Consider the following 26,830-nt stretch of genomic DNA (forward strand, 5'->3'; position numbering starts at 1 on the left):
CCCCCCCCCGCCTCGGCCGCCGCCGCTTCCGGTTCCCAACGGCCGAGAGGCCGCGGCCCCCTCACTTCCGCCGGAAGCGCCGCCCCGCGCGCCACGAGGGCCGCGACCAGGGGCACGAGAGGCCCCCACGCGCCCCCCCCTCCTCCGCCGCCGCCCTCCGGCGCCCCCTGGCGGGGCCGCCGCCAAGCGCGGGGAAAGAGGCGGCCGAAAAGAGACAAGTGGCCCAACACCGGCCCCTTGGCCGCCGACACCCGGGCACCCTTTACCTAGGAACTCTAGCATTAATCCTGCTGCTGCTGCTACTACTACTACTACTAATAATAATGTTGGTATTTGTTAAGCGCTTACTATGTGCGGAGCACTGTTCTAAGCGTTGGGTAGATTTACAGGGTCATCAGGTGGTCCCACTTGAGGCTCACAGTCTTCATCCTCATTTTATAGATAATAATAATAATGGTATTTGTTAAGCGCTTACCATGTGCAGAGCACTGTTCTAAGTACTGGGTAGATTTACAGGGTAATCAGGTGGTCCCACCTGAGGCTCACAGTCTTCATCCTCATTTTACAGATAATAATAATAATAATGTTGGTATTTGTTAAGCGCTTACCATGTGCAGAGCACTGGTCTAAGCGCTGGGGGAGATTTACAGGGTAATCAGGTGGTCCCACTTGAGGCTCACAGTCTTCATCCTCATTTTATAGATAATAATAATAATAATAATGGTATTTGTTAAGCGCTTACTATGTGCAGTGCACTGTTCTAAGGCGCTGGGGGAGATTTACAGGGTAATCAGGTGGTCCCACATGAGGCTCACAGTCTTCATCCTCATTTTACAGATAATAATATTAATAATAATGTTGGTATTTGTTAAGCGCTTACCATGTGCAGAGCACTGGTCTAAGCGCTGGGGGAGATTTACAGGGTGATCAGGTTGTCCCACGTGAGGCTCACAGTCTTCATCCCCATTTTACAGATGAGGTAACTGAGGCACAGAGAAGTGAATTGACTTGCCCATAGTCATACAGCTGACAAGTGGCAGAGCCGGAATTCCCAAGCTCATGCTCCTTCCACTGAGCCACGTTACTAATGATGGCACCTGTTAAGTGCTTACTATGTGTCGAGCACTGTTCTAAGCGCTGGGATGGTTATCAGGTTGGCTCACATGGGGCTCACAGCCTTCATCCCCATGACCTTCTGACTCCCAGGCCCGTGCTCCAGCCACTATGCCACGCTGCTTCTCATAGAAAATCAGCATGCCAGAGTGACACACCTACGAACATATTGGTGAACCTTCAAGTGAGAAGCAGGGTGGCCTAGTAGAAAAAGCAAGGGTCTGGAAGTCAGGTAGACCCGGGTTCTAAATCAGACTCCGCCTCGTGTCTGCTGTGCGATCTTGGGCAAGTCACTTAACTGCTCTGTGCTTCAATTACTTCATCTGCAAAATAAGAATTAGGATGCTGTTCCCCATGTGGGACATGGACCGTGTCCAATTTAATTAGCTTGTATCAATCCCAGCACTTAGTACAGCTCCTGGCACATAGTAGGCACTTAACGAATACCATTTAAAAAAAAAAAAACAAAGGAAGCAACCACAGTGACACTCTTCCCCGCCAATCCCCTCACTGGCCTAGCTGTCACTGTATTGTCTCAGCAATCCATTGCCAGCATCTTATTGTCTGAGGCTGCACACTACACCGTAAGCTCCACTAGATGATAAACCCCTTGTAGGGGTGGATCATGCCTACCAACTTTATTGTGCTGTATTTTCCCAAGTGCTTAGTACAGTGCTCTGCACACCAAAAGTGCTCAATAAATGCCAGTGATTCACTGATTGATTGGGCCCTTCCAACTTCCTTCCCCCTCAGTCTCTTCTCTGCTTCCCCTACTCCATCTTTCATTTTTTCCCTTTTCCTTTCTTCACTCTTCCCTTTCTCAGATTTCCCTTTCTCCTTCCCTGGGGCCCTCTCCCCTCTCCCACTTTTCCCCCTCTAGCCCTGCCTAACTCTGGCCCCTCCTAAAGTGAACAAATTTCTGCTCCTCCTTAATTTGATTCCGGTGGGCTGATTGCACACCAAGTCCTCAGTGTTTGCCTCCCCGGCTGGCAATTTGATGTATATTTTGTAGCAGGTTCTGATCCACAGTCTGTCAGTCTGCCAAAGTTCACACTGACTTTTTTGATTTGGTGTTTACTGTGTCTATCAGGGCATCGTTGGACAGGTATCAAAATTCAGTGACAATCTTCAGCCTTGTGTTACAAATATAGGACACTTAATGCCTTGAAGAGCAAAACAACCACTTCAAATTCTAGTTAGAAGCAGCCAAGCTGTCAGGGCAGATTGGGGAGCACAGGGATGGCAAGTTACATTTGCCTTGTGTTCCTTAATGAGTTTCCTAAAACTTATCTCCATCCAAGTCCTGCTTGGCTGGACCTCAGAAATGGACTTTGCCCAAGCTTAACTCGATAAAATCCAGAACTTGCCTAAGTTCCGATTCCAAGGCAGTATAACTCTCCCTGAGCCTAGACATTGGACCGACCATTCAGGAAAGATGAAAACAGACCTTTGACTTTCCCTGAGAATAATCCAATTTTCTGGTGTCTTGATTCTCCAGCAGTTAGAGTTTCCGGCCAAGGAAAATGCTTTCCTCTTCTTTTACACTGTTTCGTGCATTTTTAAAGAAGCACTCATGTCCTCTAGTGATAGCAGCTTTAGACTAAAAATGGAGTGAAAACAAAAATGAAAAACAAACAAACAAAAAAAAGAAGCAAGGGGAAAGAAGGAGAAAGAAGGAGGGAAAAGGAAAATCTGAGAGGAAAGAATTGAACTTGTGTAATACACTAAGTACTCAATTTTGCCTCATCGTGGACGGGGAATGTGTCTGCCCACGGATGTATTTATACTTTCTTCCAATTAGTTCAGTGCTCCTCACACAGTAAACTCTCAACAAATACGGTTGATTGCCTAGGCAGGGATAGAACAATCTTATGCTACGCAAGGATGAAAAAGGGCTTGTTTGTAAATGTTCAGAACTGAGGAGAATCCAGGGAAGATGAAGCTGTGAACTCAGAATAATAGGGCCACTGGAATAGCAGTTCGCATGCTTTGGCTGGGTGAGGTTCTACGCTTGCAAGAGGCCTTGTGCTACTGAGGAATGGAAGTCAGGGGGTGGAGCCAAAAAGCCTTCTGCTGCCTTGGAAACATCCCCTTTCCTTCTGTCCTTCCAGTTTCCATGAGATCCCCCTCCCCTCCCGACCCTGAGACAGGACATAATGAAGAAGGGGGTCACACTTGTTTGAGACTCAGCTCACAAAAGTTGGTAGAAATGGTTCCCCAAAAACATTACAACGGTACAGATTTTCAGTGCCGAAGGACTGAAAAATGACCAGAAGTGAGGAAACTAAAATTAGCCCACCCAGATCTATGGACTCTCTCTGCCCTGTACCTAATCTTTCTCTCTGACTTGCTTCAGTGATACATAAACATACATGAGTATACGTATAACTATGTAAGTAATGCATATATACTAAAATATTAATAAATATGTAGTAAAAATAAGTATAATGTGGCCTTGAGAGAGTGAGTCCAGTTGGAATATGAGCAGGGATGAGAGAATACAACATGGCAAAGGGCAAAAGACAATTACCTGGTTTGACGGAAACTATAACTGGGCATACCCAAAGTGGGTGTTAAGCGTGAGTGCTCTGGGATTCCTTTTAACCCTCCAATAATGTTCCATGGCCTGCATGACTGGAGTAGGCGTAATTATAAATGTCTCTGACTATCAAAGTCCAAACCCATCGAGAGATGCTTTTAGGGGTAAAAAGTCCATCGGGATTAGAAAAGTAGACCTTATTTTCACTCTTGGTCTGAAGCTATGCAAGTGTATTCTCACCTCAATTTAAATAATTTTTCAATTATTCTTGGCCCCCAAGTGCCACCCAAATGTAATTTGTATCCACCTAAATGGCAAAGAAAGTCACTTGATAACTAAGAAGTTTGTTTCACCCTCACAATCCCCTTAATGCCCGCCCTCCCCCCACACCGAAAAAAGCCATCTTTTCATTTCTTTACTGTTTAAGAAATAAAACACTACAGATTATTCATTCATAGGGCTGGCTGCTTTAGTGATTTTGAGTTCAACCAGAGTTTAAACTGATGATCAAAATGTCTCGGAAATAAGCACAGGACTAATTTTGCAGGGTCATGTAAATTTGGTACCCTGAAGTACATGGATTAGGATTTAGTAGCAGCAGTTGTAACAGAGAGAGGGGAGACATTGCCCTAACAGCCTGAAAGGTTGAAAGAGACGATAATGACATCTTGGAAGTGTAGAAAGCACACCAGAGCAGTTGTATGTCATGACAGAGCAGCTCAAGGTGAGCGAGAGAAGCAATAAAAGGATCTGATTAAGTAGATTGGTAATATACCAGAGGACTTGCTATTTTTACATTTCCAACTTCCACTGGCCTTGAAGCCTGCGTAAACGCATATAGGGAAAATCTCAGTACACACTGGGCCTGAGCAGAGAGACCAATTCGAAGAGAAAGGACAAAGACACCCTGAAACTGAGGAGCATTTGGAAGCCATCCGAGTAGCCGATTAAGTGCGTCAGGTTCAAAGGAGGATGGATTAATTTTCTGAATACTTTCTGAATCGTGAATACTTTCTGGGTACAGTCTGGGTACAGTCAGTTATGCCATAAAGCAGGTTTTCATGATTCATTTGGGATAGGTTGTGTATACCCCTTAAGCACTTTGATCCACTCCCCAGACCTGTGGCGCTCAGGTACGAATCCCTATACTCTACTGTCTCCTAACCTATTTTAATATCTGTCTCACCCTGTAGACTGTAAACTCCTTGCGAGAGGGAATCACACCTACCAACTCTATCGTACTATCTGAGGAGATTAGCACAATGCTCTTTGCACTGTAAGCACTCAATCGTATTTATTGAGCGCTTAGTGGGTGCAGAGCACTGTACTAACCTCTTGGGAATGTAGTAATGTTCCCCGCCCACAATGAGTTTACGGTCTATAAATACCACTGATTGACTGATAGGTGTGCTATTAGGGAACACTTTTCCAACAATGCCCTTTGGTCTGGATAGGAAAGCTGCAGTATAGCCTAGTGGAAAGAGCATGGGTCTGGGAGTCAGAGGACCTGGGTTCTAATTCCGATTCCACCACTTTTCTGCTGCGTGACCTTGGGCAAGCCATTTCACTTCTCTGCGCCTCAGTTTCCTCATCTGTAAAATGGGAATTAAGACTGTAAGCCCCATGTGGGACATGGATTATGTCCAACCTGATTAGCTTATATCTATCCCAGCGCTTAGTACAGTGCCTGGCACGTAGTAAACACTCAACAAATACCATTAAAAAAAAGTGGTAGAGCAAGGATTAGAACCCAGGTCCTCTGACTCCCAGGTCCATGCTCTTTCTACTAGGCCACTCTGCTTCTCGCTGTCTTCACACTTAACCTAATCCATCAAGGACCCTCAACTACATTCATTTATTCATTCATTCATTCAATCGTATTTACTAAGCGCTTACTGTGCGCAGAGCACTGTACTGGAAAGTACAATTTGGCAACAAATAGAGATGATCCCTATCCAACAACGGGCTCACAGTCTAGAAGGGAGGAGACAGACAACAAAACAAACCAAGTAGACAGGCATCAATAACTACATCAAGCAAGCACCTTCTTTGGGCATAATTCTGCTCCAAGCACTTCCAGACAGGGGTTCACTACCAGGAACCCTTTAGTGAGAGTGCTTAGTACAGTGTTCTGCACACAGTAAGCCCTCAGTGAATAGCACTGATTGATTAAGTGCCTACCTGAGCAACCATATCACTGTTCTGGACATAATTTGCCACGGGAAGAGTGAACTCCATTCTGTTCGCCTTGCATATCAGCCACATGACCCAAGTCCAGTGAACAGGGCCAGAAAGCATATCACCTTTCCCCCCCATCTATCGGCATCCGGAGTGGCCGTGCTTAATAGTTCTAGGAGAGGCTCTTACAGGCACCAGAGAGAAGGTATAATTTGCATGAGAGGTATTTCATTAGATTACGGATGTGTTCGGGCACCCGGGTATCAGGTCTACAGTAAATCCCAGTAAAAGGGGTTGAAGATGACCCACCAGTTTACCATGGAATCCACTGGCCCTGTGAACATGCTTCTGGCTGCCCAGCTCCGGTGGAGAACGGAACTGCTTTGAGGACCAAAAATTCCTCTACTTCCAGGCAAATGCTGGTTCAATCAATCAGTGGTATTTATTGAGCACTTACTGTGTGCAGAGCACTACTAACTGCTTGGGAGGGCACGAAACAATAGAGTTGGTAGACACATTCCCTGCCCATGAGGAGATTACAGTCTAGAGGGTGCTGTGCTCTCAGGCCTTGAATTGTTTCCTCTCAGAAATAGTGAACTAATAATTCAGTGAAAATAAGAAGTGTGGTATTTGTTAAGCGATTACATGCCAGGCACTATACTAAGCACTGGGGTATTTACAAGGTAATTGGGTTGGACCCAGTCCCTGTCCCACATAGGGCTCGCAGTCTTATTCCCTCTTTTACAGACAAGGTAACTGAGGCACAGAGAATTTGCCCAAGGCCCCGCAGCAGACAAGCAGCAGAACTGAGATTAGAACTCGAGTCCTTCTGACTCCCAGGCCCACACTCTATCCGCTAGGCCACAGTGCTTCCCTTGAAGAGGAAGCAGTTCCTAAGAGGAACTCCTTTTAATGATTACCAAAGAGGGTAGATTGGAAAGGAGGTCTTCCCTTTCGAAGTCGCTTTTCCCCTTAGGGGGCCTGGGGCTCTGCCCAAAGGGCTCCGGACTTTGCTCATTGGTCCCCGGCTGAGCTCCAGAAAACCCTGGCACAAATTAAGACCAGCCAAGCGGCAATGCCCGAGCTCATGAGGACACGACTGCAGACTGAATCCAAACCCACGACTGCAAAAATCTTAAACCATATACAACTAAGGGGACTGAAGATCCACTGTTATGCTGTAAATCTCCCCTTTGGAAATATGCTGAAGAGTCCACTACTTGCAGGTGTGTCTACACAGACAAAAATCAATCAGCTAACAGAACAATTAACTGAGTTCCAGCTCCCTAAAAGCCACATATTCTTCTTCTCCATCTTTCCCCCCCCACCCCGAACTCTCTGGTTTCAATTTTCCTGAGGAGACAGAGTTCCAATCTCAAGTGAAATAAAAATACCCTGAGCCATAGGTGCGAAAACAGACCCACCACCATTAAACAATCAGTGGTATTTATTGAGCTTACTGTTTGCAGAGCACTGTACCAAGCGCTTGGGAAAGTACCATGCAACAGAGTTTGTAGACACATCCCCTGCCCCGAGTGAGCTTACGGGTGAGAGGGGGATATTAACACAGATGCTCTTCACAACCCCTCTTCATCACCCACCACATATTACCTTCGTTTCACCCCTGAGTGACCTTTTTTGTTTTTTAAATAGTATTTGTTAAGCGCTTACTATATGCCAGGCACTGTTCTAAGTGCTGAGGTAGATACAAGCTAATCAGTTTGGATGCAGTCCAAATGCCTCATGGGACTCACAGCCTTAATCCCCATTTTACAGATGAGGAAAATGAGAAGTTCAGTGTAAGTAATAATAATAAATAATAATAAACTTGCCACCTGGCCCTTTTGCAGAGATTTTCTTTGCCAAGAAGATAGGCTCAGTTTAATAAATACCTCACATTATGGCTTAGTGGCAAGGGCACGGGCTTGGGAGTCAGAGGTTGTGGGTTCAATCCCCACTCTGCCATTTATCAGCAGTGTGACTTTGGCCAAGTCACTTAACTTCTCTGTGCCTCAGTTACCTCATCTGAAAAATGAGGATTAAGACTCTGAGCCCCTTGTGGGACAACCTGATTACCTTGTATCTACCTCAGTGCTTAGTTACTATGTGCTTAGTTGCACATAGTAAAGGCTTAACAAATACCATCATTATTATCATCATTATTGCTACTGTAATCATTATTCTTGAAGTAATAATAAAGTCAGGACTGTATTACATATACTGTTCCTATTTTCTGGAAACTCTAGGCATTTTACAAATGTAATAATAACTTTTTAGTTAGGAAGACATGGGGGATTGTGGAGGTAAAGTCTTTCAATCTCTCTACTTTATCTTCCCTTCTGCCAAGCTTTATGTAGAGAAGAGAATACCCAGGCTGCTATCTTTACTACTTTCCAGCTGAAACTACCATTAGGAAAGTGTAAGCTCCCCTCTTGCCAAGCTTTATGTAGTGAAGAGAAAACCCAAGCTGCTACTCTTTACTACTTTCTAGCTGAAACTACCATTAGGAAAGTGTAAGCTCTGCCTCAGATCATGCCCTCTTTCAGTTTAAGGCTTCAGAATCAGGCCCTGCATTTCATAAAATGTTTGAAAATTCTTGTCTCCCTCTTTAGGGAGGATCGGTGCTATAATCCCCTTTTATCCGATAAAGATCGTGAGGCAACAAGATGACATACACCCTAGTTAAGGTCACATGAGTAGAATGGTGGTCTTGACAGTGTCCAAACTCAGTTACCAAGTCCCCCAGTCCTTCTTAGGTTGCCTTTCCATTATTCCAATGAATGTGTTGGATATAAATAGGGCCGTTAGAACGTCAAAAGGGAGCGAGATCTCCAAAGGCAGAGGATGCCTTAAACCATCCTTAAGCTACAAGATTCTTCTTGCCAGCCTGATCCCAGGGACAGAGAAAGAGTACTACAATTGATAGCGCCCTAGTCATTCAAGGCCTGTTCCCCCAGAGCCTTAAAGCTTGAGAGTCAAAACCTTGAATCGTTGGGAAATTGTTCCAAAAGCCAGAACGGGGTGGGGACGACAAAGAATTGATAGAGTGACTGTCAAAGTCTGCATTTAGCTCTGCCACCTTCTCATCAACGGATATGGAAATGGACTCACCCCTGTAACGGGGAGGAGAATTCAGATGCTGAAAGAATAATCCAGGCCCGTGATCCAACTCAGCTGCGATCCATTCGAAAAGCTGTGATGTCATATCCAAGTGAAAATGTGCTTGTCGGCATAGACAGAAAATCTTGGGTAGAAGTGAGAACAGAGTCTCTTCTGGTTTCCTGGCAAGGGAATTGAATATTTTCAAGAGCATACTAGTAAGGCAAAAAAGACAGTTGAAATATGAAACATGAAACTGAAAATAATGATTTAGGCAAATGGGTCAATTTGAATCAAGGGAAGAAATACTAAATCAGAAAAAATGGGGATGGTGGCATGGGGAAGGTTGTTGAAGTAAAAAGGACCACATTATTTTTGACTCAAAGTACAATATTTTTTTCTTAAATAAATATAACCAATGCTGATTGAGAACAAGTGAAATCTTTAGGTGCTAAATACAGTCAAACTTGGCTAATTCTCACACTGCTAATCTGCAAACCTGATCATTCTCACACAAAAAGACACTGTCACCCTATTTCTTGGCAAAGAGTATAAAAAGGATCCTATATTGAGGTCTCATATTATTAAGTCTGTATTTTTCTAAAATAATATCATGTGCAATCCCAAACTATTAAAATTGAACTGCTCTAGTCTACATTAGAGAATATACTGGTATTTTAGTATTCTAGAATTCAGCTTCAATTTTCACATATTGCTAATTCAAAGTACAAGGATCGGCAATCTATCACCTTTCAGTACAAATCACTAAGAATTCACAATAATGTGAAAATGACCCATGAATGCTGGATGAATAATAATTTATTTTTTCTAAATTCTCAACAAAATATAAAGGCCACAAAAATCAGGTGGGGCAAAAGGGGATAAAGAAGGCCCAAATGCCCCCAAATAGTGAACATATTATAATATTAAGTATATTAAAATACACTCCCCTCACCACCCCCTCCCCCTCCAAAAAATAATGGTGTCAATCTTTGCTCCCCACTCCTTTTTCTATGGGAAGGAGTTAAAATGGGAATGGAGCAGATTAGAACAAACCTACAAAGGTAAACCCTTTCCAGATTTGCATGGTGGTGAACAAGCAACCTCCTCACCTCTTTCACTCCCCACCCCAAACACACATTATTAAAACCATGCTGCTTTAAGTTAGTCGGTCAATCACTGCTCTATACATGGTAAGCGCTCAATAAACAACACTGATTACTTACTGTGTGGAGAGCACTGTAGTAAACTCTTGGGAGAGTACAATACAGTAGAATTGGTAGACATGATCCCTGCCTTCGAGGAGCTTGCAATCTAGGGGAGGCCTATACATAGACCTTTTGAAGAGCATTAAATGAGTGGTCCTATAGAAAATAGAGACATATTTTGTCAATATGTTTTCATTTTGCTCTTTTCCCATATGTGGGTAACTCACTGACAGGATTTAAATGTGTTTTCTTTAAACCTAATTTAACACTGGTGAAAGATGCCAAATTGTCATCTCTGGAAACCAAATCTACCCTCCACTTCTCAGTCCACCCCCTTCATTTCTGTCCAACTGGATCACCTCAAGGAACAGGGAAAAGAGTTCATTCAATCTTTCTGTCCATTCAATCCTTGGTCTCTCTGGTTGTTGTGCCAACAATAGAACCAATTAGTGCTCAGTAGGGCTATGGTACTTCTTTTGAAGAGCATGGCTAGTGATGGTGATATACTATGGAACCCAGGGAGGGCATAGTTCTGGCAACTGTAACCTAGTCTCCTTTCTTCCTTTGTGATACCCTCTCTGCACAGAAAAGCCTTCTTGACTCCTGGGTAGCCAAAAGTACAGTTGCAGTGGCATCTGAATTTGGACTGAGGCCTGGATATTTTCCAGAGTTGAAGGGAAATTTCTTTCCTTCATTAGCTCAGGTGGGTATGCTGTTTGGCTCCCTCTAGCCTTAAGAGGAGAATTCAATTAATCAAAACTGGAGTAAGAAATAAGACCTGAAAGGATGTACCCAACATTTTAACTGAAAGGATATTCGCTATTAGGAATATGATAAAGCATTGTGATTTATTGTAACTTTCGCAGTACTGTCTTTCATCCTGAAGAATACAAAAAGGCATTTCCAAACCCAACACATTATAAAGCAAAGACTCTCCATCCATTGAGACTTGGCTCTAATATTTTTAAGAACCACCCTAAATGTCCCAGGTGAGGGGATGTGGGGAGTTGTTCTTCACTCCCTGATTAAATCTGCTTTACCCCCAGTGAAGTGAGGAAATGGGCTGGTGTACCCTTTAAAATCCGAGTTTGGCTCTAGAAGTGTTTAGTAATAAGGAAGGCCTTCGGGAAAAGAATTGCTAGTTCTTTTTTCAGGGGCAAAGGGACAGTTGTTCCCATCGCAAAACCATAGCCGTACTGAACACTAACTGGTTCTATCATTGGCACGTCAACCAGAAAGATCAAGGATTGAATGGACAGAAAGACTGAACGAACCCTCTTCCTTTTCCTTGAGGTGATCCAGTTGGACAGAAATGAAGGGGGTGGGTCGAGAAGTGGAGGGTAGATTCAGTTTCCAGAGATGACAATTTGGCATCTTTCACCAGTGTTAAATTAGGTTTAAGAAAACACATTTAAATCCTGTCAGCGAGTTACCCACATATGGGAAAAGAGCAAAATGAAAACATATTGACAAAATATGTCTCTATTTTCTATAGGACCACTCACTTAATCTCTACTTCAAAGCCTTTTACGGACGTGAGGGAATATCACAAATATTAGGCATGTGAAAAGCTATTAAGTTATCTTGTCTACTTCATGGACAGATCTATAATTATTCATCCCCTATAGGAACATTTTCTAGCATTTTGTCCAATCCAATTAGAGTGACTACATTAAGAGACTTTTCACCATGATCCTTGGGAGAGTATTTCTGTTTAAACATACCTTAAATCCTGATGGCTTTTCTAGAATTTCTAATGCAATTACTCTTTTTTTCAATTTACCCCATTTCTCAGGCTCTCTTTTCTTCATAAAATGTGTAGATAGTTAACATGTCCAGCTTTAGTTGTAATTTAGCTCTTCTCTATACATTAACTTTAGTGACAGTATATAGCATAAATTACAGAAAACAGCGATGTGTGAAGACATTCAGAGGTGAATAAATTAAAGCATTAATTTCATACATCTCAAGGTAACACTGGGTTAATTTGTGGCTTCTCTCATTCACAGACTTGTTGCCAACTCTTCTTCATAGGGGAGGATGGTTGGGAGAGAAAAGTGAGACAGAGTGGGGAATTGCATTTCTTATAAATACTTCCCGAGGCATGTGTCCCCTATGTATGTACAGAGGGAATGGGGAAGAGTCAGCATGAAAAATAGATAATGTACTGGAGTGGAAAATCAAGAGACCTGAATTCTAGTCCTAGCTCCATCATCATTTATTTGTGATTGATTGTACTATAGAATATAAGCTCCTTGTGGGCAGAGAAGGTGTCTCTAGAATCTATGCATTCTCCCAAGGGCACAGTAGATGCTCATTCAGGCTGTTTTTCTCCAGCTGGCCCATCCCCTGCCTGGCTGGGATGACACCAGTGTGCACTGCGGGTGGGCTGCACTGTCCACTCCATTAAGACAAAGGGAAGCGGTGGTCCCCATAACTTTTATCATTCATTCGTTCATTCAATCGTATTTACTAAGTGCTTTCTTTGTGCAGAGCGCTGTACTAAGAGCTTGGGAAAGAACAACACAACAATAAACGGTGACAATCCCAGCCCACAACGAGCTCTCGGTCTAGACTTCCAGACAAGACTTGAGAGATTCCAGAGGTGAAAAGATCCAAAAAGGTAGCTTTCTGGCTTATTAACTCTTTGAAGCTCATCTCCTCCCAGCCCTCAACCCTATAAAATCCCCACCCCCTTTTCACCTCCACCTTTAAAATGAAAAGCTGGCCCCTCTGACTACAAATTTTCTCTTTTATCCTTTCTTCTCCATAACTTACACCCTTTCTCATTTAAAGGGGACTTAGCTAACTGCAAATACTCTATTGGGACAGGGAAGGCCTGGGAAAGCCCTTGAATAATAATTACGATTTCAGTATTTATTAAGTGCTACTCTGTCCTAAGCACTGGAGCAGATCCAAGATAATCAGATCAGACATTCTCAGTCCCTCACAATTTAAGAGATGGAGGGAAAAGCTATCTCACCCTCATTTAAAGATGAGGAAAGTGAGGCACAGAGAAGTTAGCAATTTCCCCAAGGACACACAATAGGGCAGTAGCCAGGGCTGACTTCTGACACTTGGCCAACTTGAAGGTGGGTCCTGAGGGGCAGCCTCTCTCACTTACCATCTGAAAATTCCAGCAGGCCAAAGCTTGCATGGCCCATCACCTATATCCCATGCTTTTCGCTGTGAAAGGCTTCTTTCTTGTTCAAGAGTCACTTGGAGACAGTTTGGAAAGCTGAGGCGGGGAAAAAAGTAGAGAAGTTTCTACCCCTCAAACACACACACCACAGACCCTCACCTACCTTTTTCCCAACCCACTCCTTAGCCGTTTCAGCCCTTGGATACTCCCACCAGAACTTTCTTTTAAAGATTTCTGAGCCAGCTCAACCTTGAACCCAACCCTGAAAGTGGTTCCCACACCCACCGGTGGCAAAAAGAGAAGGAGCATGGCTTAGTGGAAAGAGCAAGGGGTTGGGAGTCAGAGGTCGTGGGCTCTAATCACTGCTCCGCCACTTGTCAGCTGTGTGACTTCGGGCAAGCCACTTCTCTGTGCCTCAGTTACCTCATCTGTAAAATGGGGATTAAGACTGTGAGCCCATTGCAGGACAACCTGATTACCTTGCATCTACCTCAGCGATTAGAACAGTGCTTGCCACATAGTAAGCATGTAACAAATATAATATTAATGATAATAACAAATGGGTAGCAAAGGGACTGGTTGCCTACCATACCATTCCTCCAATATCACTAATTTGAGCTGTTTTAAAACACCAACTCCACTTTCCTCATGTGGAAAATGTTCTTTACTCTCCCAGGGATCTTGAGGGTGAAGGATATTTGGAAAGTGCTTTGAAATCCTTGGAAGTGAACACTAAACACAAAGCAATACTTGCTGATTATTATTATTATTATTACATCATGTGGTTGTGCCGTTTGCACCAGCCTGGGGCATTTTTTTTTTCCTGCAAGAGGCGGTGGAGCCCCAGAAAACAAGCCCTGGGGGTGGGAAGTTTTCCCCTGTGCCTCCTTCCGCCCCCCGCCCCCAATTAAAACATCTCACATTTCCTCAGGGCAGTGTTTCCTGTCCTATTATAAATCTTGTATTTTGATTAGCTCGTACCTGCCGCAGTTCTTAGTCCAGTGCCTGCACATAGTAAGAGCTTAACAAATACCATTAAAATAAAATCGTGGGTGCGAACTTGGGGTTTGGCACAAGACCGTTTCCACCGACGGTTCCCTAAATCCCAGCGAGCCGTGGGAGGCCGAAGCAGGGAGTCGCCCAAACTTCTCAAAAATGGGTTTATCCTCTAGATTATAAACTCGTCTCTCAGTCCAGTGGACCGCACATAGGAAGCGCTCAATAAATACTACTGATGTGGCAGGACCACCTCTCTTATAGTGTACTCTCCCAAGCGCTTGGTACAGTGCTCTGCACACAGTAAGGGCTCAATAAATATGACTGATTGATGGAGTTGGGGCTCAACAGGGGAGAGTTGGAGGTGGGCGATGGGGTCGACTCTTCTCCGGGGTGAGGAAGCAGCCCCCTACACAAACACACACACACACACACACACACACACATATACACACACATCCTCCCTCCCACCCCCCAGGATCGGTGAGCCAAATGTCCAGCCTCTGGCCCTCTTCTTAATAATAATAATAGTTGTGGTATTTGTTAAGCGCTTACTATGTGCTGTACTGTACTAAGCACTGGGGTGGAGGCAAAGAAATGGGGTTGGACCCAGTCCCTGTCCCACGTGGGACTCACAGTCTCCATCCATATTTGGCAGATGAGGGAACCGAGGCCCAGAGAATAATAATAATAATGAAAAACATGGTATGCGTTAAGCACTTACTTTGTACCAAGCACTGTTCTAAATGCTGGGGTAGATACAAGGTAATTAGGCTGTTCTCCAGGGGATTCACAGTCTTAATCCCCACTTTACGGATGGGGTCACTGAGGCACAGAGAAGTGAAGTGACTTGCGTAAGGTCACACAGCAGACAAGTGGCGGAGCCGGTGAGAGCCCGTTGCAGGCAGGGACTGTCTCTCTCTGTTGCTGCACTGTACTTTCCAAGCGCTTAGTACGGTGGTCTGCACCCAGTAAGGGCCCCATAAATACGAATGAATAATAATGTTGGTATTTGTAAAGCGCTTACTATGTGCAGAGCACTGTTCTAAGCGCTGGGGGAGATACAGGGTCATCAGGTTGTCCCACATGGGGTTCACGGTCTTAATCCCCATTTTACAGGTGAGGTCACTGAGGCACAGAGAAGTGAAGTGACTTGTGCAAGGTCACACAGCAGGCAAGTGGCGGAGCCAGTGAGAGCCTGTTGTGGGCAGGGATTGTCTCTCTCTGTTGCTGCACTGCTGGAGAAGCAGCGTGGCTCAGTGGAAAGAGCCTGGGCTTGGGAGTTAAAGGTTGTGGGTTCGATTACCGGCTTAGCCACTTGTCAGCTGTGTGACTGTGGGCAAGTCACTTCACTTCTCTGGGCCTCAGTTCCCTCATCTGTAAAATGGAGATGAAGACTGTGAGCCTCAAGTGGGACAACCAGATTACTCAGTATCTCCCCCAGCGCTTAGAACAGTGTTCTGCACATAGTAAGCGTTTAACAAATACCAATATTATTATTATTATTACTTTCCAAGTGCTTAGTACGGTGGTCTGCACCCAGTAAAGGCCCCGTAAATACGATTGAATAATAATGTTGGTATTTATAAAGCGCTTACTATGTGCGGAGCACTGTTCTAAGCGCTGGTGGAGATACAGGGTCATCAGGTTGTCCCACGTGGGGCTCACGGTCTTCATCCCCATTTTACAGGTGAGGTAACTGAGGCCCAGAGAAGTGAAGTGACTTGCCTACAGTCACACAGCTGACAAGTGGAGGAGTCGGCATTCGAACCCATGACCGCTGACTCCCCAGCCCGTGCTCTTGCCACTGAGCACAACCATAATAACCACGGCAGTTGTGAAGCGCTTACTAGGTGCCAAGCTCTGTTCTAAGCGCGGCCAACTGTTCTCAGCGCTGTGGCGCGTGCCCCAGGAAAATGAGCGACTAATTAGACTAATCCCCCGATTAGACTGTAAGCCCGTCAAACGGCAGGGACTGTCTCTATCTGTTGCCGACTTGTTCATCCCAAGCGCTTAGTACAGTGCTCTGCACATAGTAAGCGCTCAATAAATACTATTAATGGCGGTTGAATTAGAACCCAGGACCGCCTGAGCGCCAGTCTCCGGCCACTAGGCGGCGCTGCGGCGAGGGGCCAGGCCGAGCCGGAAGGGGGCGCTGCTGCGAGGGCGGGTCTCCCCCCCCGAGCCCCGCAGCGCCCCCCAGCGGCCTTCAGCGGAAGCGCGGCCACCCGAGGTGGGGAGCGTCTTGGAGCCGCCTCCCTCCTCCTCCTCCTCCTCCTCCTCTTCTTCCTCCTCCTCCTCCTCCTCCTCCTCCTCCTCTTCTTCCTCCTCCTCCCTCGGGGCTCGGGGGGCCCGGGCCGCCGACGCTCCTCCCTCCCACCCCCCGAAACTTTCCGATTTTTGCCCCCTCCTGGAGGAAGAGGGAGGAGGAGGAAGGGAAGCTATTCTGTTTTATACCCCCCTGCCCCCCCAGCCGGTGCCCGCAGGGTAGGCGGGGGTGGTGGGCAGCGGAGAAGACAAGGTGCCAACTTGCCGCCCCCTCCCCCAGTTGCCCCCCGACACCGCCCGGCTGCGACTTGCATTTTTTTTTTTAATATATTTTTTGCTGATTAAAGAGACGGACCTTGGTCCCGGAGGCTCCTGCAGCTGGGTGACAAGAGTCAGGGCTGCCTCCTCCTCCTCCCTGCTCCTCCTTCTCCCTGCTCCTCCCTCTCCCTCTCTCCTGCCACATTCCCTTCCTCCTTCCCTCTCCCCCCCGGCACCATGGAGTTCTCCGAGAGGAAAAGAAGCAGGAAATCCCAAAGCTTCAAACTGGTGAGCCGAGGTAAGAGGAGAAGAGAGGGGAAGGAAGGGACACGGTGGGGATCTGCCTGGCCTGGGCGAGGGAGAGAAAGGACTTTACACCGGTGTAAACATCCCTGCTTTTTCCCTTCTCCCCTGCCACCGATTCCCCCTCCTCCTTCCTCCCCTTCATTTCCCTCTCCCTCCGCTCTCAGGGACCGGTGGGATCGTAGGATTTCACTCCCGGAGATGGATTTTTCTCCAACTCTCTCCCTGCAAGAGGCCCGAGTTGGGGGGGAAGGCGGGGAGAAGGGGGGAGTGGGGGCAGGAGGAGCTGGGAAGGGGGTGGGGGGGACCCTCATCCAGAATAAAGTTGCATTGCTCATCCATTCGGCCGCTGGTATTTATGGAACGCTCACTCTGCGCAGAGCACTGTGCTAAGCGCTTGGGAAGTACAGTTCGGCAACAAAGAGAGACAGTCCTTGCCCACGCCGGGCCTCCAGTCTAGAAGGAGGGGGGAGACAGGCATCAGAACAAGGTGAAAAAGGGGGGAAAGGCAGGATGTTGTTAATAATAATAATAATAATAATAATGGCATTTGTGAAGCGCTTACTAGGTGCCAGGCACCATCCTAAGCGCTGGCACTGTTCTAAGCGCTGTCGAACAGAGCCCAGGAAAATGAGCAAATAATGACACTTGGGGAGCAGAGATCCCTCTGAGGTCTTCAGCGCTTAGAACAGTGCATCTAGGAAGCGCTTACCAAATACCATTATTACGATTATTACTCTTCAACTACTGTGAGCAAAGTGGGGTGGTTGTGAGTCTGATTGCATTAGGCTGGGTACGGACATGGGACCGATTCTCTCTCTTTTTTTTTTTCACAAGAGGGTCGAAGATGTTTTCTTTTTTTCATCAGATGTTGACGGCTAAGGAGGAATTATTGACAGAGGACCGGCTGTTTGTTTAGTTTGGGGGAGGTCGAAAAACAAATCAGTCAGGAAACACCTCTGGTTATGTCTGCTTGACATCTATTTCAAAGAAAGGAATAATCTAGTTAACAGGTGGACGAAGCTTGGGGTTTGAGGTTATTTATGGGGGGGTAGGAAGCAGGTGAGGGATAGGGACGTGGAGTTGGTAGCAATAGCAGTTCTTCTGTTTTGTTTGTTGTTGCTTTTTAAAAAAAGAAGCTAAACAAAACCTTGCAGAGAAGAGTTTGAGCCCCGAGCAGAGGTAAAATAGCTGTGAATTGCTCTCTGTGCTCTGCGTGCTAAGTTCAAGGCGGGTGACTTGTTCAGTATAATGTCACAAGTTTTGGATTTCCAAGATTCAGCACCGTTCCCTGTTTTTAAACATCACTTGAAGCTATTTCAGATTTGAAACAAAACCACACAATGTGATTTTTCTCTTATACTTTTATAAACGTTCATTTAGGGGAGAAAGCGAACAGCCTTTTTGTTCTAACAGTGTAGCAAAAGTCGCCTTTTGGAAATTAGAGGGGTATTGCAAATGACAGGATTTTTCAAATTAAATCTCAGCTAGGATGACTGTAGTAGTCTGGATGGATATGCGAAAAATTACTTTTTAGTCTCTTTAGAAAAGCATTTGGGTTTTTTGAAATTAGAAGAGCTTTTCAGTCCCAGAATTTAGTTGGTTCGTTCAAATACCTACGGAGTTGGTTCCCGAAAAAGGAGTTTTCCCAACTTATTTCCAGTGTTTGGTTCGCCTTATCACTTTTCGTACAGATCTCTTCCTCTTAGAGTTGATTGCTCAGTTACTTCTTCTTAAGGAAAAAAAAATAAAAATCTCTCCAGCCTGCTTCTGTTTGATTCATTCAGGAATGTCACTTTCTTATTTGTGACCTAAAGGGCTTTCTACAGTATCCAGAAAGCGAAAGTGACTTTGGCCTGTGACACCTTGTGTGTGGGTGGGAGGGGGAATGATGATCGCTAAAAAGTACCAGCAGTTGTGTTCATACCTGGGTAATCCCCAGTCTTTCTCCGTGGAATACCATCCCAAAACAGAACATAAACAGTGGCAGAGATTTTGGCAAAATATCAAATCATTATGAAGTTTGATTGGCGTGGCTTTTTTTTTTTTTACATCTGGGCCCGATTCTTTTCTATGCTATGCAGGTGCATTTTACAGAAAATAAACTGCATATTTAAATGCATATTTAAATGTAGTTGCTGAACGTTACAGATAACATTTGGTGAAAAGATAGTAACCTCATTTTCACATTTAAGTTTGCTTATAATTTTGAAGTGACAAATCAGTATTTTTTCATATATCTCCTTACTCTTGGGCTGATTGACAAAATGCTTGGGATTTTTGGGAGTGAAGTGTAAAGGTAGAAAATCCAGGTTTACCATCAAGCCTAGCATTGATAATGTGTCTCACAGATTCAGTTGCAAAGTACACTTTGGAAGTTTCCCTTGACCTGTGACTGGACAGAGTTTTCTTTCTCATTGTACATTGTCTCCACATTTATAAAAAAAAAAAAGAAAGTCCAACCACTGGTGTCTGGTGGCATGTTTGCTGGGAAAATGAAGACAATAATTTAGGCCAGGCAGTGCTGTTCCTTAAACTCCATGCTGTGTTTCAGTTGCAAACACTGTACTTATTTCAGTATGAGTAAACTTCAAGGTGCTGCTAGAAAGTACATTTGCTGCAGCTAATCAGATTTTCAAATATTATAATGTAGATTAGACTCTAGATCTATTGATAATGTGCATAGTGAGGTTAAGTTGTATCAATGCTTGTTCATATTTTCTACATCATTAACATTCTCATTTCTTTTATTCTTCTTATCCCAGATTATCACCATGAGGCGTTTAAGGCCTCGGAATACAGCAGTGACGTGAATGGTGAAGCCAAAGAGATGCAACCCATTTTTTTAGGTAGGTTCTTATGTCAATTAATTTCTGAGCAAAATAGTGTGGCCATTTGCAATTAGGAAAAAAAAAAGATTGTGCAAGAACGGGAAATGTCTGCCATTGCTTAATGTATGACATTCATTTCAAGACCTTTTATTTTACAGATTGCCAATATATCCCTTATTAACATTGCTAAAAGTTGTAATTTCAGACATAAATGTTTATTAGTGTCTACACACAGTGCTAATTATCACTCACTCACAGAGCCAGATGCTGACTGTGCAGTTTTGTAGCTCTGTGCTCACCCCATTTACATTGCATATTTGCTGGCATGCTTCACTGGCAATAGTTTGTGTAATTGGGGTATTACATCTTTGACATCTGGATAACAGAAATTCAATTTCCAGGAAGCTGCTATTTGTTTGGTTTTGCTTCTGCCTTGGGTGGGATAGAGGATTAATGTGCTGTCTTATTGTAATGTCCCTTCACCTCTGTAGCCTGATTGCTAATCCTGCCATGACAAAATTAAATTAAATCTACAGTCCAAAATGTGTAAGGAAAATAGAAATAATATCATCTGCCTAACTACCATTTGATAGTACCAGTTATCACAGGGCAGCTCACGAATCTCATAGCTGTATTTTGTTGCCTACATCAACTTGGTTGTCTGTTTTCTTTCCCCCATAAATTTCCACTCCTTCATTTCCAGTTCCCTTAGAGCATCACGAAGAGACTCTAAGCAACTCTGATAATCCCTCTTGTATCTGTTGTAGCTCTTAGCACAGGGCTTGACATACAGTAATTGTCGTAACTATTATAGCTATGTGGGTAGGTGACCAAAACTACTTCTATTTGTTTATGCTGTCTTTGATAACCAAGATATGTTGGTGCAAGTACATGGGAGATTCTGTACATAACTGTAATTTATGTATATTGAGGTCTGCCTCCCCCTCTAGACTGTAAACTCATTGTGATCAGGGAATGTGTCTGTTATATTGTTACACTGTACACTCCCAAGCACTTAGTACACAGTAAGCGCTCAATAAATAAGTTTGACTGACTGACTGAGATCTCGGAAGGATGTCAATTTCAAGGAAATACTAACTCAGGAGGCCTCCCAGGTTTTTGCCTGGTTGTCTCCTGAGCTAAAGGAATGGCAGAGAAGAAGAGGTGCAAAAACAGATATCAAGTAAGGCACCAAGGCGTGTGCCAGACCCTTCTCATTCGGGAGACTTTACACAACATGCTAGATGTCTTTGCCCTCCCTTTATAAATTGGTGATTAGGCAGGGGCCGGGCATGGCACAGCAAGTAGCCTGGAGAATGGCAGTAGCCAGTTAGTAGGATGAAGCAAGAGAAGAAATGGGTGGGCAGGTGGGCAGTTCCTACACTCCCATGACCATCAAGAAAACAGGCCGGCGTAAAACAGTAAGGGAAGAGCTAAATGGGGACCTGATATTTTGGAGCTCAGAGAGATGCTGACTAGGCACCCACAAGAAGGGTATCTTTCTTAAGCCAATCGTAAAAAAGGCACAACAATGTATAAGTCTGTAAATTATATTATAAATTATTTATTTATATTAATGAGAAGCAGCCTGGCCTAGTGGATAGAGAACAGGCTTGAGAGCTAGAAGGACTTGGGTTTTAATCCCAGCTCCACCACTTGTCTGCTGTGTGACCTTGGACAACTCACTTGACTTCACTAGCCTCAGTGACCTCATCGGTAAAATGAGGATTAAAACTGTGAGCCCCATGTGGAACATGGACAGTGTGCAACCTGAATAGCATGTATCTACCCCAGCGCTTAGTGCAGAGCCTGGCACCTAGTAAACGCTTAACAAATACCATTAAAAAAAGAAGTCTGTCTCCCCACCTAGTAAACGCTTAACAAGTACCATTAAAAAAAGAAGTCTGTCTCCCCCTCTACACCGTAAAGTTGTTGTGGGCAGGGAATGGGTCTACCAACTCTGTTTTATTGTACTCTTCCAAGGGCTCAGTACACAATAAGTATTCAATAGAAATACCATTGGCGATGATGATGATGATGATGATGATTCAAGACCTTCTTCTTTCCTTTTGAAAAGGTCTTTAGAGAAGAGAAATGGTAGGACAGAATCAAAATAAGGGCAAATCAGTGCTTGAGGAAGCAAAAGAGTGGAAGAAAGAATGAACATTTCTTGCTCAAGAAATCATTGAAAATGTGTAACAAGCACAAGGCCATCATTAACTGGCACTAATACAAATGAAATAAAATTACTGTGACCAACGTGACTATTGATAGTTGTCCACCGTTCTCAGAGGAACAAAATACCGAGAGGCAAGAGTTTAACTAAAATGAATGAAAATTAACCGATTCACAATTAAATAAAAATGCAAAGGGCCTAGAGCTATAGAATATTCTTGGATTGAACTTTTTTCAGCACTCTAAATATAACCAGGGGGATCTTTTGATTGAATGTCATCATATCCAACCTTTTGAAATGGAGTGTTTGTCTCTCTCTGATAAATCTAAGATTCATTGTGAAAAGGAAACCCAACATTTTATACTTAGTATTTTGCCCCAGAGGGCAGGCTCCATTTTGGGCTTAGCATTTAATAAAGTCCTAAAGATTGTTGCCAGTTTCTTTCAGATGTCATAGGGGAATACATGTATAAAAAGTTAAGGGCGATAAATATGACCCCTAGGCTCACAAAGTGTTGGAGATAACACTGTTCAGTTTCACAACCAAGACTCATGTGAGTAGAGCGAGTCAAGAGAAAAACGATTTTAGCAAAGTGATTGCTAAAGTGATTGTGATTAACAAAAATGATTGGTAAAGAAGACTTTAATAATCCAGGGGTGGAAGAGCAGCAAGCAGTGAAAAAGCGTACCATGGTGTTTTTCTTAAAGCCTTTTTTTTTTAATGGTTTTGTTAAGAGTTTTCTATGTGCCAGGCACTGTACTGAACACTGGGGTAGATACAAAATAAACAGGTTGGGCACAGTCAGTGTCTTGCATGGGCACACAGTCTTAATCCCCATTTTACAGATGAGGTAACAGACACAGACTTGTCCAAGGTCACACAGCTGACCAATGGCAGAGCTGAAATTAAAACCCAGATCCTTCCGGCTCCCAGGTCTATACTCTGTCCACTAGGCCATGCTGCTTCTTGCTCACTTTGGAAATTTATGATGTTTTAATAATCCTAATGTAGCTAGGGTAAATGAATAAACAATGAAGAAGGGGTCGAGCTACTCTATAATTTCTAAAATAATTGTGATTGATGTTATTGACGCTATTAGCAGGTTAATTAAGGAATACTAATCATTATGGTGAGAAACCTGGCACATTTTCAAGACAGGTGAAATTGATTTTCAATTATACTGAGTATGCCACAGAATCTAGGTGGGAATATCTGATCTCTGTAGCATGAGTAGAGTCATGAATATATGAATATATGTTCTGACTGTTAGATAAGGTTTTTTTTTTTTTCAGTAAAATGTAGTAGGATGTCTGGTAGAATATCCAAGACAGGAAGGGACAGTTTATGGTTTTTGTCCTTAAGCCAGAAATAAGAACTCAGCCAAGTTCAGAGCTGGAATAATATTTGAATTGGGGAGTCGTAGATACCTCTTTATTTGGACTATCTCTGTTTCCATCCTTCATTATTTAGGGAGTCACAAAGAATGTTTATTTGGTATGAACACAGCCGAGAGAGCCCCACATTCTCGTTGAGTGGTTAGAGGTAGTTTTGGGTGAAAGGACTGGGTATTTCTAAGAGCCACCTGGTTTATTCTTTGTGACTAGAGTGGAAACTTTTGAGTAGATTATGTTCCCTCCCAGAGAATTTTGGTCTAGATACCAAAACAGGTGCAAAATAGTTTGACTGTCTATAAAAAAGTTTAGATTGTGTTATATTGGTATACTTGATGCTTACTGGTTTCTAAAAATATGAATATATATATATATATAAATCTATGTATATAGATTGATACCAATAAATACCACTGATTGCTATGTATATATGTGTGCATTTGTATGTAAGCCCATCGATTAGACTGTAAGCCCGTCGATTAGACTGTAAACCCGTCAAACGGCAGGGACTGTCTCTATCTGTTGCCAACTTGTTCATTCCAAGCACTTAGTACAGTGCTCTGCACATAGTAAGTGCTCAATAAATACTATTGAATGAATATAAAAGAGACTATATATGTATATATCATAATCAGTGGTATTTATTGAGTGTTTACTGTGCGCAAAGTACTGTACTAAATGCTTGGGAGAGTACAATATAACAGAGTTGGTAGATACATTCCCTGCCCACAGAGAGCTTACAGCCTATTGGTGGAAGCAGACAGTGATATTAATAAAGAATTTATGGATATGTACATAAGTGCTGTGGAGTTGAGGATAGGGATCCAAATGTGCACATATATGTGTGTGTGTATATATGTATATGTATACATGTGTGTATAAATATATGAAGATATATATAGAAACTTGTGAAGTTTTTATAAAGAGGTGACAGAGGCATTCTACTAAAAGATATAGATTTTACTGGTCTCTGACTCTACAGATCTCTTGGTACACTAGATCATTTTTATTAAGTATTGGAAGTAAAGGGACGTGACACCGTACAAACTCTAGGGAACTGGAAACTCACTTTGCCGATCCAGCTACTGGCGGAGGGTGAGGGACTGTGGAAGAAATAACATAACCCCCTGAAGCTCATCCACTTCCAGTTTATTTGTGGCGCCTCAGCCACGTGAGATCTCCGGGAGCTGGAACCCGGACACCACTAATGAGAAGCAGCATGGCCTAGTGGTTAGAGCACAGGCCTGGAAGTCAGAAGGACCTGGGTTCTAACCCCAGCTCTTCCACTTGTCCACTGTGTGACCTTGGACAAGTCACTTTGCTTCTCTGTGCCTCAGTTTTCTCATCTGTAAAATGGGGATTAAGACTGTGAGCCCCATGTGGGACATGGACTGTGTCCATTCTGATTAGCTTGTGTCTACCCCAGTGCTTAGTATGGTGCCTAGCACATAGTAAGCACTCAACAAATTCCTTTGGCACCTCTGGGGCATTAGGGACCCTGTGGAAGGCCTGTAGTTAACCAATCAGTGTATTTATTTATTGAGCATTTTGCATTTACAGAGCACTTTACTAAACCTGCTTCTCTCAGGGTCGTGGCAACCATAAAGGAGGGGTGGGTAGGAAGGATGTTTGGGGTGTCCAGATCACCAGAGTGAGCTCACAAGTTCCATAGGTCCAATGGGGCCTTGGACCCAGGTAATATACAGCATCGTTTCATGGGATTAGGCTAAATCCCAAATTGTCCAGAGAATTGAGATCCTATTATTAAGGCATAAATATTGTAAGAGAAACAATCAAAACATTTCAAGCTGTCAAACTTTTTTAGGTGTAGCACCGGAAGAGCAAAAGCTTCTCTTTCCTGAGCAAATGAAGCACTTATTTCTACTTAGAAGATAGTTATGCTTGAAAGTTGGGTCCTTGAAGAACACGTGTAATTTAAAAAAGAAAAGAAGGGGGAGGAATTGGCATCCAAATGACAATTTTGCCTTGAGCTCTCCCAAGCCCAGCAGAAAGCAGGCAGAACCCAAAGCAGAGCCTCTGCTAGGTCTTGGGGAGTTTGCAGCCGCCCCCCCCCCCCCATATGATGCGACTGATCCAGGTAGTTTGGAACCTCCCTTTTCCATGGGTGAAGACTCTGAGAGTCCTAAAGGGAAGGTCTTTATGGGCAGGAGAAACTGTCTGCTAATTCTGTTGTACTATACTCTCCCAACCATTTAGTACAGTGCTCCACACATAGTAAGCACTCAATACCACTAATACCCACTAGGATACACACACACACACATACGTACACACCCAGAGTCATTCACCCACATGTATACTTAGGAGTACAGGTGTGACAGAGGAGCACGGTACTGGAAGAGAAGAGGGGCCCAGTGAAACACTAGGTGAAAAACAAGGAAAGAGGAAGGGAAAATTCAAAGGGAGAGAGAATGAGAAGTACGTCTGCTGTCTAACCCAGGCAAAAAATGTTTATTCTGCTAGTATTTTCTGAGAACATGAGCTGTAATGCTGCAGCTTGAGTTTTCCAAATTGGCAGTGTCTGGCAATGTGGTTCAAACCTAGTTATGTAGACAGCACATATCTGTCCCCTCCAATCCCTTCCCCCAAACTAAGCAAGGGAAAAGGATACGGTGAGACAGTTTGATCTAGTTGAAAGAGATCGGGTTCAGGAGACCCTGGTTCTAGTCCCAGCTCAGTCCCTGGACTGTTGTGTGACCTTGGTCTAGTCATTTAGCCTCTCCTGGGCTCAGTCTCCTCATCTGTAAAGTGGGGTGAAGATACCTGTTCTCCCTTCCTGTTCGACTGTGAGTCCCCTACCCAAAGCAAAGTTTTTGCACAGAGTAAGTGTTTTATAAGTAACACAGTCTCAATTAGTATAATATATGTTTTTGAAGAAGGAGACAAATTTTGGTGGAAGGAGATTTATCCTTCTGTCCAACTTCTAGCCTCCGTCTCAAGACTGAGACCCTCTGGCACTATTTTTAAAAAAGCATAGAAGCGCATACTGCAGTCAGAAGCTTAGTTGAGGGACATGTCTGGAGCAGTGACTGAGAACAGTTCCTCTTCCTTGCAAGGAGGGGAAGACGTTGGGAGTGGAGGGTCACCTGTCGTGTTAACTTCCTCCCCATTCCCATCAAAATGATGTGTGTGTATTAATGATTATTCGACTAAATTTGTGTATATCCATATATACTGTGCTAAGTGCTTAGGTCATGGTCAAGGGTCTAAATCATGTCTAAATGTTGAGGAAACTATTACAGATGCCAGGAAAGGAGGAAAGAGTTGTCAAGAAACAAAGTCCTGGGGATGCTATTAAGAACTGATA

At 43.9% G+C, this 26,830-nt stretch overlaps 1 protein-coding gene across 2 annotated transcripts in view; it reads left to right on the forward strand.

Annotated features, from left to right (window-relative positions):
- The first annotated feature begins 16,643 nt into the window (after window positions 1-16,643).
- Window positions 16,644-26,830, forward strand: part of BEND7 (BEN domain containing 7) — a 67,143-nt gene continuing 56,956 nt past the window's right edge. Inside the window, exons 1-2 of one of the 2 annotated variants that reach the window (XM_029078366.2) lie at window positions 16,644-17,099; window positions 19,870-19,953. In XM_029078366.2, coding sequence (XP_028934199.1) covers window positions 17,039-17,099; window positions 19,870-19,953 — 145 coding nt within the window. In that variant the 5' untranslated portion in view covers window positions 16,644-17,038. The remainder of the gene's footprint in view (window positions 17,100-19,869; window positions 19,954-26,830) is intronic. The other variant, XM_029078365.2, reaches the window with a different exon arrangement.

This window comes from Ornithorhynchus anatinus, chromosome 13 (assembly GCF_004115215.2).
Source record: "Ornithorhynchus anatinus isolate Pmale09 chromosome 13, mOrnAna1.pri.v4, whole genome shotgun sequence".
Classification (NCBI taxonomy): Eukaryota; Metazoa; Chordata; class Mammalia; order Monotremata; family Ornithorhynchidae; genus Ornithorhynchus; species Ornithorhynchus anatinus.